Genomic DNA, 15673 nt, shown 5'->3' with positions numbered 1-15673 from the left:
TGTCACTAGGTTCACAAGGGCCCACCTTTCAAGTTTATCAAAGGAGGAACACTCTCTGTGGCCCATCTCTTCTGCCCAGTATAAGAACCCTTTCTTGTTTTCAACATTCTCTCACCAAGTTCACTTCCACCTGTGCCTTGGCTTTCCTAATCCCCATCTCCGCATACCCAGACAGCATCCCTGTATTCTTCCCAGGTGACATACCCTTGTTTCCACAGCTGGTACAATCCCTCAGTCTTACCAGCAGGTCCTTGCTAAACCATGCTGGCTTCCTGTCTCCCCTGCCCACTTTCTTATTCTGAGGAATGGAGAGCTCTTGTGCTCTCAGAAAGGCATCTTTCAAGAGTAGCCAACTTTGCTCCATTCCTTTGTCTCTAAGGACAACTTCCCAGGAGATGTCATCTAACAATTTATTAAACTGCCTGAAGTTTGCTCTCCTAAAGTTCAGTATCCTGACTCTGCTCTTTGCCAGGCCCACATTCCTAGAGATCACAAATTCAACCAGGGTACAGTCGCTACAACCCAGGCTACCCCCAATCTTAATGACTTTAACAACCTCCTTTGCACTGGTGAGCACAAAGTCCAGCAACACTTCCACTCTGGTCAGTCCATCCAATACCCGAACAAGAACGTTTTCATCAATGGACTCCAAGAGTCTCCTGGATTGCTTACAACTCTTCAGCTTTCCCAGCAGGCATCCAGGTGGTTGAAATCCTCCACCTGGATGGCAGTAGATCCCAACCATTGGGTGCCCTTTATTTGCCCTGATCTTAACCCACAGTCTCTTAGCCTGTTTTTGAGTTTCTCAGAGGGTACTCCTTGCATTCTATCCACTTTTTAACATAGAAAGCAACTCCCCCACCCTTACCACCTTGTCTATTCCTTCTAAAAAACTTATAGCCCTCGATGGTAATATTCCAGTTATGCAAATCATTCCACCATGTTTACATGATAGCAATAAATCAAGTGCATCACAGTTTTCAACTCCTGATGCTTATTCCCCACGCTGCATGCATTGCTACAGAAGCACTTTAGCTGGGCTTTTGGATGCATCGCCTCCATAGAGGAGCCCTCCCACCAACCCCCAGGACAAAACTGAGGGAGGCACTTCGTTGCTTGGACTGTTTTGAATTCACCTTTCCTCCGTTCAAAAACTTCTATTAAAAATACCACATTTCATTAACAAAGAGGTTAAGCTGCAGCGGGAGAAGATGAATTAAGAAGTCAGTGCCTGCCATTAGGTATTTTGAGACGCAAACACTCCCTGAGGACGCGCTTTTAACTGCAGACACCAGAGGTCAGAAATGCTGCGCAGCCTTTATTCAACCACAGCCATGAGTGGCCACTGCGAGCAATGAAATCGGATACGAACTGATGTGTTTTGCCCGGAGATATTTATCCGTTTTCTTTCTGGCGCGCAGAGGGGCGGTGCGGACGGGCGGCCTCACAGCGGGACCGCGCCGGGCACCTCTTTCTGCTCCGCGGGGCGGCCGCTACCGCACGCAGATGTGGGGGAAGCCTGCTGTAGCCCAACCCCAAAGAGCCTGTGTTTCAACAAGCAGCACCGTCCTCTCCCTAACAGGAGGAGCCTAGGCTGTCCGCAAAGTTCTCCACGTTCCAAGTGACCCCTGCCCGCCGCCTCCCCCTCGCTTCCCGCTCCCGCACTGCCCCTTCCCTCAGCAGCAACCTGCTTAGCGGGGGGGTGAGAAAGGAGGGACCGAACCCATCGCGGCCCGTGAGATTGACAACCGGCTCTGTCCAATCGCGATAGACGGCCTCTCCCCCCGCGGGTGTCTATTGGCCGCGTGGAGGCAGCAGGCGGGTCTCCGACAGCTGGCGGAGCTCCCTCTGGAGCGCGGCGGGCTGTCTGTATAGAGCAGCGTGTGCGCGGCACCGGCTGTGTCGGCGGCAGGAGTGCGGACGCCTCTGCCCTTCTCCAACAGGGACCATGCAGGCTTTTCTTGCCGTGCCGCGGCGGCTGCCGGCTGGTTTGCTGCTGCTGCTGGCCGGCTGCGTGTGCCTGGGGCTGCCGGAGCCGCCGCCGGGTGGAGCCGCCGTCTCCTTACCGTGGGCACCGGAGGCGGCGGCCCCCGTCGTGGTGGCCAACCGCGGGCTGCGGGTGCCTCTGGGCCGCTCCGCCTGGCTGGACCCCACGCGGGACCTGGTGCTGCAGGTGCAGCCGGGCGACCGGTGCCACCTCACCGTGCTGGACGAGGACCCGCTATGGCAGCGGCCGGGCCGCCTGAGCCCCAGGCGCTTCCCCTGCGACTTCGGTCCCCGCGAGGTGCGCTACTCACACCTGGGCGGCCGCAGCCCCGCGCGGGACCGCGTCCGCCTGCAGCTGCGCTACGACTCGCCCAGCCGCGCCCTGGTGCTGCCGCTGGTGCTGGAGGTGGAGGTACTCTTCACTCAGCTGGAGATCGTCACCCGCAACCTGCCCCTCGTCGTGGAGCGCCTGCGGGGCACCAGCAGCCCGCTGGACGCCCGCAGCCTGGAGTTCGCCTTCGAGCCGAGCCGGCAGCGCTGCCGGGTGGGCCTGCTGCCCTCGCTGACCGGGTTGCCCCGCTACGGAGAGATCCTCAACTACCCCACGGCCGTGGCGATGCCGGCGGGAGGGAGCGTGGAGGCGGTGGGAGGCGGCCCGGTGCCCGCCTCCATGTGGGACTGCGAGGAGTTCCTGCGCCTCGGGCTGCGCTACCGGCACACGGCGGCCGGCAGCTCCCCCAACCGCGACCTGGTGCCGCTGGTGGCCGAGCTGTGGGAGGCGGCGGGAGGCGGGGCGCTGCTCAAGCGCGAGTACTTCCAGGTGCTGGTGCGGATTCGAGGAGGGATGGAGAATGTCGCTCCCAAACCCAGCTTCATGGCCATGCTGATGATGGAGGTGGACCAGTTTGTCCTCACAGCTCTTACGCCTGACATGCTGGCGGCTGAGGATACTGAGTCACCCCCAGACCTGCTGCTGTTCAACATCACCTCGCCCTTCGGCCCGGGACAGGGGCACATGGTCAGCACGGATGACCGGAGTTTGCCCATCTCTTCCTTCAGCCAGCGTGATGTGAGGGAGCTGCGCATTGCCTACCAGCCCCCCATGGAGGACTCAGATCAGGAACGACTCTTTGAGCTAGAGCTGGAGGTGCTGGACCCTGAGGGTGCTGCATCAGAACCCTTTGCCTTTGTGATTGTGGTGAAGCCCATGAATACCCTTGCACCTGTGGTGACCCGCAATACTGGCCTTGTGCTCTATGAGGGGCAGTCTCGGCCTCTTTCAGGCCCTGGTCCCAGCCCTAACCTGGTGATAAGTGATGAGGATGACCTTGAGCAGGTGCGGGTGAGTGTTGTGGCAGGACTGAGACATGGCCACCTCACTTTGCTGGAGGACACCCCAGCATCTGCCGCTCCCCGTAAACACTTCACAGTGGCTGAGCTGGCAGCAGGCCGGGTCATTTACCAGCATGATGGCAGTGAGTCTCCACTCAGTGACAACTTGGTGCTGAGGCTGGAAGATGGTGGCTCCCGACACCATGTTGAGTTCCTTTTCCCAATTACCCTGGTGCCCACTGATGACCAGCCACCCCTACTCAATGCTAACACAGGGCTGGCTATAGCTGAGGGTGAAACAGTGCCCATCACCTCTCGTGCTCTTAGTGCTACTGACATTGACTCACAGGATGCCATCCTGCTCTTTACAGTGGAGTCTGGCCCCAGTGCTGGCCAACTTCTCCTCCGGCAAGTGCAGCCACCTCCTGGCTGGGAAGAGGAGGAAGAAGATGAGGGTTTTTCCTGGAGGAGGGTGTCAGGCATAGTGGGGAGCTCACTAATCTATGAGAAGCCAGTGAGAGAGTGGCTGCAGCAGGACATTGTGGAAGGGCGTCTCTATTACCACCACTTTGGGCCACACAGCCCTGGCCCTGGGGTTGTGTTGGACCAATTTGTCTTTAGGGTCCAAGATGACAATGACCCACCCAACCGCTCTGGACCGCAGACCTTTGTGATCCGGGTGCATCCTGTAGACAGATTAGCCCCAGAGCTGCACAGCAGCAGCAGCCTGCACTTAATAGTTGCAGAACAGCAGGTGACTCCCCTGCGGAGGAAGCACTTGTGTTACACAGACCAGGATTCAGGGGACCGTGAGCTCCGCTACACAGTAACCCAGCCCCCCACTGACACTGACTCTAACCACTCTCCCGAAGAGCATGGAGCCCGCCTTGGATCCCTTGTGCTGACTGAAGATCACTCTGTGGAGGTTACCCACTTCACACAAGCCCAGATCAATCATCACAAGATCTCCTACCGCCCCCCACAGGAAGAGCTGGGAGTAGCTCCTCATTTAATTCAGTTTCACTACCAAGTGGAAGATGCAGCTGGCAATGCAGCTGAGGGGACTTTTACCATCTACCTGCAACCTGTGGATAACCAGCCTCCTGAAATCACTAATACTGGCTTTACCTTGCCTGAGGGAGGCAGCCATGTCCTTAGCCCAGCTGAGCTGGATGCCAGTGACACAGACACAGAGCTTACTCATCTTCGGTTTATCCTGACCCAGGCTCCTCGTTATGGCCAGTTGCAGCTTTCTGGGTACAGTTTGATCCTGGGAGGTGCCTTTGGCTTGGAGGATATCAGACAAGGAAGGGTGGTGTATGTACACAGTGGAGCTGAGGCCAGCAGTGATACTTGCAGGCTTGATGTGAGTGATGGGGTTCACGTTGTGCCCATCACATTAAAAATGAATGTGCATCCAGTTGATGATGAGGTTCCTACCCTGCGGTTGGCTCCAGGCACTGTTGGTTCTTACCTGGATGTACTGGAGAACAGTGCTGCTGAAATCACTGCTAATGTAATTCAGGGTACAGATGAGGATACAGATGATTTGATGTTGACTTTCATTGTAGAGGATCCACCTCAGCATGGGAACATCCTGGTCCAAGGGGTGCCTGCAGAAAGATTTTCCCAAAGAGATGTTCTGGATGGTGCTGTGGTGTATGCTCATACTAGTGGTGAAATAGGCCTTCTGCCCAAAGAAGATACCTTCAACCTTACCTTGTCTGACCTTTCTGAGGAGTGGAATGTCAGGGGCAATGTTGTTCAGGGAGTGTCAGTCTTGGTGACTATTCTCCCTGTTGACAATAAGGCCCCAGAGATTTTAGTGGGGGAGCAGTTCAGAGTAATGGAAGGTGGCAAACGTGTTATTACTCCTGCTCATCTGAGGGCTGAAGATGTGGATACTCCTAGTGATGATATTCTCTGCACCATTGTTTCCCAATCCACATCTGGGTATGTAGAGAACATCTCTCCAGCCCCAGGATCTGAAAAATCCAGAGCAGGTATAGCTATTAGTGCTTTTACCTTGAAAGACCTCCGTCAAGGGCACATTTTTTATGTCCAGAGTATACATAAGGGTGTAGAACCTGTTGAAGACAGATTTGCGTTCCGCTGTTCTGATGGTATTAACTTTTCCCAAAGACGTGTTTTCCCTATTGTCATTATGCCAACAAATGATGAAGAGCCTGAAATCTTTGTGCGAGAGTTTGTTGTGATGGAAGGCATGAGCCTGGTTATTGATACCCCTATCCTCAATGCAGTTGATGGGGACATCCCTGCCAATGAGTTAACATTTACAATCACCAGGCTTCCCAGGCATGGCCACATTGTGAACCAGATGGTCAATGGAACTGTCCTAGCGGAGAGCTTCACCTTGGATCAGATAACAGAGAGCTCCAACATACTCTATGAGCATGATGACTCTGAGACAAGGGAGGACAATTTTGAGGTGAAACTCTCAGATGGTAAACATACTACCGTGAAAACGATATTCATTATGGTTATTCCTGTAGATGATGAGACGCCCAGAATGGCCATCAATGATGGTTTGGAGATTGAAGTAGGGGAAACTAGGACTATTCATAGCAGAATATTGAAAGCTACTGACCTGGATTCTGAAGACAAAACCTTGATGTACATTATAAGATATGGGCCAGGACAAGGTCTCTTGCAGAGATTAAAACCTTCAGGTGGAGTTGAGAATATCACTCTGGGGATGAACTTCACTCAAGATGAAGTGGATAGAAATTTAATTCGATACGTGCACTTTGGCCGAGAAGGTGTTCGTGATCTTATCAAATTTGATGTGACAGATGGAATAAACCCTCTCATTGACCGCTACTTTTATGTGACAGTAGGTAGTATTGATATAGTCTTCCCAGATGTAATCAGCAAAGGAGTTTCTTTGAAAGAAGGAGGGAGGGTAACCCTTACAACTGATTTGCTTAGCACCAGTGACTTAAACAGTCCAGATGAGAACCTAGTTTTCACTATTACCAGAGCACCTGTTCGTGGTCATCTTGAATGCACAGATCAGCCTGGGGTGCCCATCTCCACTTTTACTCAGCTCCTATTAGCAGGCAATAAAATCTATTACATTCACACTTCAGAAGATGAGGTGAAAATGGACAGCTTTGAGTTTGAAGTGACTGATGGTTATAACCCTGTGTTTCGCACTTTCAGAATTTCTATCAGTGATGTGGACAATAAGAAACCTATTGTCACAATCCATAACCTGGTGGTGAGTGAAAATGAGTACAAACTAATAACCCCATTTGAACTGACTGTAGAAGACAGAGATACACCTGATCCATTACTAAAATTTATCATCACTCAAATACCGGTTCATGGTCAGATCATGTTCAATCACTCCAAACCAGTCACCACCTTCACTAAACAAGATCTCAATGAGAATCTGATCAGCTACAAACACGATGGTACAGAATCAGTTGAGGACAGCTTCTCTTTCACTGTTACAGATGGCACTCACACTGATTTCTATGTCTTCCCTAATACCGTGTTTGAAACGAGGAGACCTCAGACTATGAAGATTCGCATAATGGCGGTGGACAACAGCGTACCTCAAATTGTAACCAACAAAGGTGCTCAGACTCTCCGTATTCTGGCCACTGGTCACATAGGGTTTCTGATTACTAACAAAGTGCTCAAAGTGGAAGACAGGGACAGTTTACATACTGCTCTGAAGATCAGAATCACAGAGGGTCCTCGCCATGGATTCCTGATCCACCTGGGGAAGGGCAACCATAGCATCAGCCAGTTCACCCAAGGTATTACAGTGCTCTCCATGTTCTTCAGTTCACTGGAGACGTTCTTTTTTCATGTTAAACTGTGTAATAATTAATGTGATAATCTTTTTGACAGCAATTTATTTGTAATGGCTTTATTCTTTTTTTAGTCCTACTTACTATTTATTGTGTTTGTGATAGCTTTAAGCAGGAAAGGATGTTTACTGGATAAACATTGAATAAAGGAGCATCTTTGCTTTGGAGAGCTTACAGTCCAAATAACTTGGAATGAGTCTAATTATATCTAGTTGACTTATTCAATGCTATACATTTGGATAGCAGAATTGGTTGTGTGTGGCTCCAGAGCTGTAGAGGCCAAGTGCCTTCTTTGAGAATCTTATTTAGAAAATACTATGGGAGTGGCCAGGCTGTTATTAACTAATGGTCATGTCATGGCTAGGGTGTAAGTTGCTATGCAGTTTGAGTGCACTTAACTGTAAGAACAGAATCATTTCCCAGACATGGGGAGATAATGAGTGCATTTGTTGTCTTAATTACACAAACCTTAGCCACAAAGTGTTTGTGGTAAGTTAAAAGGTAATATAAATGTTTTAAAATTATGTCAGTGGTACTTAATTTTTACATAGAACTAAAATGCTGGGTGGTATAAATAGGATGAAAACTGCATATGCCAAATGTATTGTAATAAAGCCTTACCACAAGGCTATGAAATAACTTTCTTCAATTGAAAAGGAGCATTAACTATTCTCTGGAGAATAACCCATGTTACTTTGTGATGAATTAATGAAATGAGGTTTCTTGGAGCCTCCTGCAGCTGTTGTGTGTTTAGAGCGTATAACTGCATGCAGTCATTTGAGCTAGAGGGGCCCAGGCAGCCTGGGCTGTGTAGGTAGTAAGGCCAGAGATGAGTCCTTGTAGCTGACAGCATTTCATTTGACACAGCTCATACTGATGCGTATCCCTGGTTACTGGATTGGCTTTAAGTGGCACTCTTGTCAGATGTACCAAATATACTGCAGACAGGCCTGATGAACTTTTGAATGGCTGGTGTGCCTTAAGTTTTACAGTGTTAGTGAAGAGTAGAAGGTAAGGAGGAACTAAACGTTGAAACTTTGGGAACAGCTGCAGCTCATACAAGAAAGGCTGTGGTAATGCAGTATAGGCAGTACTAAAGTGTCATTGTCAGAGTAAGTGAGAAACAGAAGACAGTGAGAGTGAGGAGTTAAACAGATTGTCACTTTTTTTAATGAGCTTTCTCTTACAGTGGAGAATAGAATTCCTGAGTGAGTGTTCCGTAAATGCAGACCACTGTGTAACACAGTGTTACCTCATCTTGTAGGGATGGATAGGGAAGTGGGAACCATAATACTGAGCTGAAGGAGAAGCCTACAGCCTGAGGGAAAATTGACTTTAGAGCCCATTAGGATCTCCAGGCCACGTTAAAACTTGATAGGTTCCCTGGACCATGGCTGGCACAAGCACTCTTTATTTCTGCTGATTTGAAGTCCTTTCTGAGAAGTAAATACAATGTTCTTCTTTGAGCTCATTACTCAAATAATGCCGACACCTACTAAAAACTGGATCAAATCTGAAATCAGATCGAAGTCTTCAGGGTCCTGTACAGTTGAGTTTTGAGAGATGTTCAGTTGTTTGTGAAGTCCATCCTAATGTTATACCATCTCTTAGATTTCATGGAATCATAGGCTCAGGGAGTGGTTTGGGCTGAAAGGGACCTTAAAAGTCATCTATTTCCAAACTCCCTGTTGTGGGTAGGGATGCCTCTCATAAGACCAAGTTGTTCAAAGCCCTGTATAGCCTGGCCTTGAACGCTTCCAGGGCTGGGGTGTATCTTTGTGTGAATACGTGGACTGTCCAATTTTCATGTGGTAACGCTGATGAAACAAGTTTGTTTTTTTTTTTCTGTGCAAGCAGCTTGAGCAGTCCAGTTTTTAAGATCTTCTGTAATCAGAAGAGGGACCAGAAGGTTTCTTTGGTAAATGGCTTTCTGCTTTATGCTTGAGAATGCATTGCAGTGATGGCTTTTTCAAGAGCTAGAAAGAAAATTAGCTTAGCATGAAAACTGAGCTAGAAGTCCCCAGTCAACATGCGGTTGTGCAGAATTTATATGTCCAGGAAACTTGTTCCCTGCATATTTTGTTCAGGAACAAGCAGTGCGGAGCTCTGTAATACATCAGATACTCCTGCTACCACTGCAGTAGATAGTCTTCAGCACATGAATGTCATAGCTTTAAATGGGATTGCTAAAAACAGGTGTTAGAGTACTGAAGAACTAACTTCTGGATAAAAGGCCTCCAACTTCTGCAAACAGTCGATGCTTTTTATTCATTTATATTTTATCACATAAATAATTTAAATGAGAGAGTCAAGTGACAGTAACAAATTAAAATACTCTTAAAATAAATTAAACGGTTCCAAAATTTATTCAAGTATTATCTATTACTTCAAGTTGTATCTGAAAGCAATGGTTTTAATTCATTATTACTTCTTTGTTGCTTTATATTTACAATTTGGTGATGAAGAGCAAACTTACAGAAGAATACTTGTTACATGATAATTTATAGCTTCCAGTGCTGTCCTAGAATAAAATGTCTACAAAGAATAACCTGTGTGCATAATTACTCAGAATTCATCTCTGCAAGTTAGGGCTGGAGTCTGTTCATAGCAGATATTCATTAAGATTAGATAATTTATTTAAAAGAGGGGGAAAATCTGTTAACAAACCGCCAACTCTTTCACGTTTAAAGAAGTTTAGAGGTATGTAACAAGTTGTTAGCTGATGTTTGGATGATGTTTCAAATGCACACCATATGATGAAATCCTCAGTGCTGTTTTGAGAGTCTCAGTCCCACATGGGTAGGCTTCTAGAGGCCAGCCTATGTGAATTATATTGTGAAATACATTTGTTTTTTAAAATACTAGATATTAATATATGTAACCTTTATTAACTTCATCAATTCTGCAGAATTTTAAATAGGAAGTTCATGTCCTGATCTAATGCTGATAATTTCATTTTAATATATGCATATATATATACATATATATATATATATTGCCTAAGAGAAAGCTGCTGGATTTCTAGTGAAGGAAGAATTCCAATATTGTATGAATGTTTATTAGGTACTGCAGTTACATAATAATAAATTAGGCTTACAACTAGGTCAGCTTTAATATAGCTAACAGAACCTAATTGATTATAGAAGAAATGTGTAAAATTGCTCAACTGACTTTAAACGTGTACTTAATGAAAAGAAAGCAGGCCATTCCTTTGCAATTCTTTTCACAAAAATGAGGTTTTTTGGATGACAAGTGGCTTTTTTGATGAGGTAGTCCTGCAAACATTGGCTCAAGTGCTTATCTTTATGTATGTTGGAACCATTGATTTTGATAAGGTTACTCACATGTGCAGAGCTAAGTACCTGTGTAAGTGTTTGCAGGATGAAAGATTTATTTGCTGCACTGACATAAAAAGGTATTTATTTGCATCCTCTTTACAGCCCTGTGAATTTCTGATCTTTAACTTTCTTTCAAACATTTATAGAAGAGATTCTTTAGTGGCATATACCTGCTGATAGACTTCTTAAATTGTTTGCCATAGAAGATGTCTGGCTACTTTTGGAACTGAGGATGTTGAGGAGCTCTAATAAAAGTGCTTTTGGTTTGTTTTGACCAATTCACATGCCATAGCATTGGAATGGATCTTGGGGTGCTACTTGAGACTTATTTTAATGCCCTTAATTTTGAAAACTTGCTCTTAAAATTGGATAAAATAGAAATTACTCTGCACTGTTTGATGTAGTATCAGACTGACCAACAGAAGTCTTATCTTTCAAATAGTTTTGTGTGTTGCATGTGTCTTGTTACTTCTCAAGGAAGCCAGAGCACACTATATTAATAAATATTTGGTTACTTCTTGTGTACTTTTAAAACTGAAATTAATTATTAAAAATTCTGTGTTGATATTTTTTGTTGCTGAAGTTTTGTCTGTCTGTCTGTCTACTTAAGTTATGTTGGGTTCTTAAATCACTGTGTGTTTAAGCACTATTTGTGACAGGACATTTATATAGGTTTTATGCCATATCACTTGAAAACAGGCTGGTATGAAGGATGTTTAAGTTGAAGAGGGCATTTTTAGGGAAATAAAGAGGTTAAGATATCTGTACTGCAGAGATATCCTACTCTGGAGTTAGGCTCATGTCAAAAGTAATCCGGTTGTAGAAGCAGGGGTGAATTTAACACAGAAAATACCATGGGTTTTGTTCCTTTTTCAGTCACAGGTTTCCCGATGCCTCCAAAGTTATTTAGAGTAGAATGCTTTGTATCTCCCTTCAAGCATCTGTATGGTAGATATCTGCATTTGAAGGCATGACTGAAATAGAAATAGGATATTTTCTTCCATGAAGCAGGCTACAGTACTTCTCAGGTTGAGGAATGGTGACTGAATGTGTATCTGGTCTTCTGCAAAAATGTGCCACAGATAAACTTTCTGAATGTTGTCCTTACATACTTAAATTTCCTTTTGATTCTTGTTCTAATACATCTTGAATGAAAGAGAAGACTGGGGATAAGGAAACATAGTGAGAGCAAACGAATCCTATCTGTAAAGCTTCAATTCTCCTTAATGCTGAAGGTTCTTAGCTGTACTGGAGAACTTTGACTTCTTTCTACTGAAACTAAGATATTCAATACAAGTCAAGTTTTTCTGTTTTCAAAACAAAACACAAGTTTCCTGTCTGCAGTATTTAAAGTAAAGTGCTTTTTTTCCTGATTCTTTCCAGCTGATGTTGATGATATGAAGATATGCTATGTTTTACGAGCGGGTGACAATGCCACCAGTGATATTTTTCACTTCATAGTTGAAGACAGTGGTGAGTACTTGTAAAATCTGTGATTTTGTTGTTCTGGAAAGAGATGGAATGTTACTGTATTTGGGGAGTTTAAGAACATGGAATGTAATTGAGGGAAGATCACTTTTTCTCTTGAAATGTGTTTTTTGTTTTTATTTTCCCATGTTGTGTGGAATATTGATGGTGACTATAAAGAGAGGTTTGGAAGATATCAAAATTGCGTCTAATGGAAAAAGTCCGCTCACTAAGGGGAGTGACGTTATCTAAGTCTACTCAGATATCTGGGCTTTCTTTAGTTTTTCCTTTGTACTGTCCACGATCTTCACACATAAATTGCCATAAGCCTTTTATGTTGAGAGACCTCACAGATTTTGATTCAGCACTATGTTTGCATACCTCTTTAAAGGTTCCAGCTGTAAGACCACCTTTCATCAATTCATAACGGAGGACTGTCTCTAATGTACATGTTGTTTTGTGTTCTGCTTCTACTTCCTTAACATAACAGAATTCTTAGTGGCTTTGTCAAAGATCTTCATCATGTGATGAATTCTAATGACTTATAATATCTCATTGGGCTGTAGAAGATGATAAGGGAAAGGAATGAGAGCACTTTGAGAATACTTGTTTTAAAGACAAAAGGAAAAAAATGGCTTGAGGAGTGAAGTAAATGTGTTGACCTGCTATTTTTTTCCTGGCAATCTTGATATGGAACATATTTCTAAATGAAGAAATTTCTGTGTATAGTAACAGTTGGCTAGATTATATTACTTTAATACCTTTATTCAATATGTGATACATAGTTCTATGAATAATTAGAAAAGAATATTATTAGTTGATTTCTTAATATACTTCTTAGAAAACATACTTCAGACCAGATTTAGCACATGTACTCAGCATGTGCTTTCTTTACAAAGCAGAGCTAGTGTTAAGATGTTGTGCTGGACAACCACTGAAAAAGACAGCACCTCTAGAGACTCCTGAAAATGTGATTTCAAATCTTTGCTACATCAGAGATTAAGTAGTGAGACAAGAGTATGTAAAATTCGTCTAATTTTACTTAAGTATTTTAATTTTACTTGGAAGCTTAAAAAATGATAATTTGACACATAGGGTGATGTATGTGCTTTGTAATAACAATTTCTTATGGCAGGTGTCACTATATGGTGATATCGTTAATTATTTTCAAGTTCTGTTAGTAGTTAAAAACTCAGTCTTGAGAAGTTTCAAGCTATCATGTGAAAGAAGTAAAGCTAAGGAAAATTTGCTCTCTCAGTGGACTTTCTGATTAACATCCATTCTTAAATTTGAGTTGATCCTTGGGAATCCAACATTCTTTTCATGGTATTTTAACGTTTTCTCTTGGCAAATATGTGTTTAAAGCGAATTGCACTTAGTATATTCTAGCTCTAGACAATAGTTTTTCTCTTATTGGACATAAAGTCTTCTACTTGCGAGTTATAATAGACTTTCAATTTTAACAATTCTATTTTATTTTTATTTTTTTTTAAATTTTATTTTATTTTGAAATATAAAGAATCATCATGATAATGAGGCATTTGCTGATTTTTTTTAATTTTATTTTTATTTTTTTTAGAGCCCTAGGAATTTTTGACATTATCATTTTTGCAGACTAGTTAGCTAGATGGAAAGATGCTTCTTACTTTCCTATTTGTTGACACAGTACAAGATGAGTTGTGTTGCATTTCAGAGTACTGTTGAATTGCTGCTTGACTGAAGGTGGTAAAAATGTATTGTTGATGTAAAAGTTGATGAAGATGTGATCAAAATATTTTTGTGTAATTGAAATTACTAATTTAGTAACGATGTCTTTAGAATCTGCAACAGAGGTGAAATATCGAATAATTTTTCTAGCTGTATTTCTGCCATCTTCAGAAAGACTCCAAAGGAGGTGTTTTGCAGCTCAGATATATTGTGGCAAATTTTCAGTGGTACCAACATTATTGTTAGTGTTTGTTTTTAAGCTAGATCAAAGAGACTGTGTGTAAGATCTGAGTGAAAGATTGAGCACAGACTACCAACATCTGCAGTTTAAAGGCATGCTTCAGATTTCTATCTTCTGTATCAGGAATTTTGCATTAGTAACAACTTTGTGATGGCCACCATGCAGCACCTGACACTGTGAACAAAGTGAGACTTAACTCAAACTGAATTGTGCCAAGTTCCGTAAGTGATTTTGTGTCCCAGGTCTTCCAATCCCTTTGTGCCTTAGCAGCAGGAAGCCAGAATGCCAATTCCAGCTTTCTTCAAATAGTTTGAGTTATAAACTTGATTTTACTATGGTCCTCTAGCACCTGTAAAATACTGCTTTATGTGTCTTGGAGTATTTATTCATAGTCTGTGAACTGCAAATAAGACAAAAAGAACATGTCTTTTTCTAATTCCACCACTTGATAGCTGATCCACCCCATTCAATGCACAGTAACAAAAGAGGACAAATGCAAAAACTTGTCAATTGCCTTTAAATGACAGTCTGACTGAGACTCTGTTACCTCTGTTACCTCACATAATGGCTTGGAGGCATGGCAAGTAGATGGAGTCATCAGACTTCTCCACTTTGAATCGTGTTGTAAATCTGGAATTTTGTTCATCTTTTAAAATATGACCAGCTATCGTGGCAAGCAACAGCAGAGTAAGTGAGTAAGGGAGGGGAAAAGAACCAAGTCTTTGCTCTCCTCAGTCAAACTGAGGAACAAATCACTACTTAGGATTTGAAAACATGTGATGTGGTGCTGGGGGGAACTTGTCTACCTATGGGCTAAGAGACAAAACTGCAGTTCAGACAAATGGAGAATAGCGCAGGAATTATGACTATCAAATGTCAACTATTCAAGCAAAAACAGGCTCAAAATGAAGAGAAAGGAAGGTAAAAGAAGAATAAAGTAGAGAAGGCCCTTAGGACTGTTGTTTACAAGCAGAGAGCCTGTGTTATTCAAACTAAAGTCAGAGATATTGCCAGAAAGTACTTGTTGAGGTTCTGTGAAATTCTTATAATCAGCATCAATTACCTACATATGTATGGCTGTAGTTCCTTCTGGCCTTAAGTGACTTGCTTCATAAGGGTAATTAAAAAGTGAAATAAATCGAATGCACAGCACATATCAGCACTAATATTTTCTAAAGATAGAAGTTCTAATTCTTCATGTTTGGGGATTTAGCCTCTTTCCATTTCTGTTCTACTTAGCACAAGAAGATAAGTGTTGTAGATTGGCTGCTGCAGAGTTAGCTGTGACAGGTTTTGAAAGAATCTACTGTATCAACCTATCACATCATACCAACAATTTACTTTCTTTTCCATGTCAAATTTAGATCTTAAAATGACCATACAGAGACCTGTTGATACTGAAGTGTTGAGTTCATTTTAGCAAGGCTTTGAAAAAAGTATGGATTTTTGTATTTTTCACAAGACTTGCAAAATAATCTTTCAACTGCTTTACTGATAAGTGATTTCCACTGTCCATTAATAGGGCAGAGAAAAAACTCTTAGCAAGTGGAAGCATATGGCAATTGTGAATCCTGATGTTTAAATTACAAAATTTTTAGTTCAGCGATGAATAAAGAAGTGCTACCAGTCAGCAGGAGAAACAGAATATTTTCTGGTGGGGAAGTAAGAAATGAAAATCTAGAATGATAGTCAAATGTTTGGATGTATTTGTTGAATGTGAAGTTCTGCACTATATATGCTGTCTTTCAAACGAGATGAAA

At 43.4% G+C, this 15673-nt stretch overlaps 1 protein-coding gene across 1 annotated transcript in view; it reads left to right on the top strand.

The window, feature by feature from the left end:
* Window positions 1-1651: 1651 nt before the first annotated feature.
* The window catches only part of FREM2 (FRAS1 related extracellular matrix 2), a 114638-nt gene continuing 100616 nt past the window's right edge, over window positions 1652-15673 (top strand). Inside the window, exons 1-2 of the mRNA XM_072361349.1 lie at window positions 1652-7106; window positions 11882-11971. Of these exons, the coding sequence (XP_072217450.1) occupies window positions 1949-7106; window positions 11882-11971 (5248 nt within the window). The 5' untranslated portion in view covers window positions 1652-1948. The remainder of the gene's footprint in view (window positions 7107-11881; window positions 11972-15673) is intronic.

The sequence above is a fragment of the Excalfactoria chinensis genome, chromosome 1, assembly GCF_039878825.1.
Source record: "Excalfactoria chinensis isolate bCotChi1 chromosome 1, bCotChi1.hap2, whole genome shotgun sequence".
Classification (NCBI taxonomy): Eukaryota; Metazoa; Chordata; class Aves; order Galliformes; family Phasianidae; genus Excalfactoria; species Excalfactoria chinensis.
This window is presented reverse-complemented; position numbering and strand designations above follow the sequence as displayed.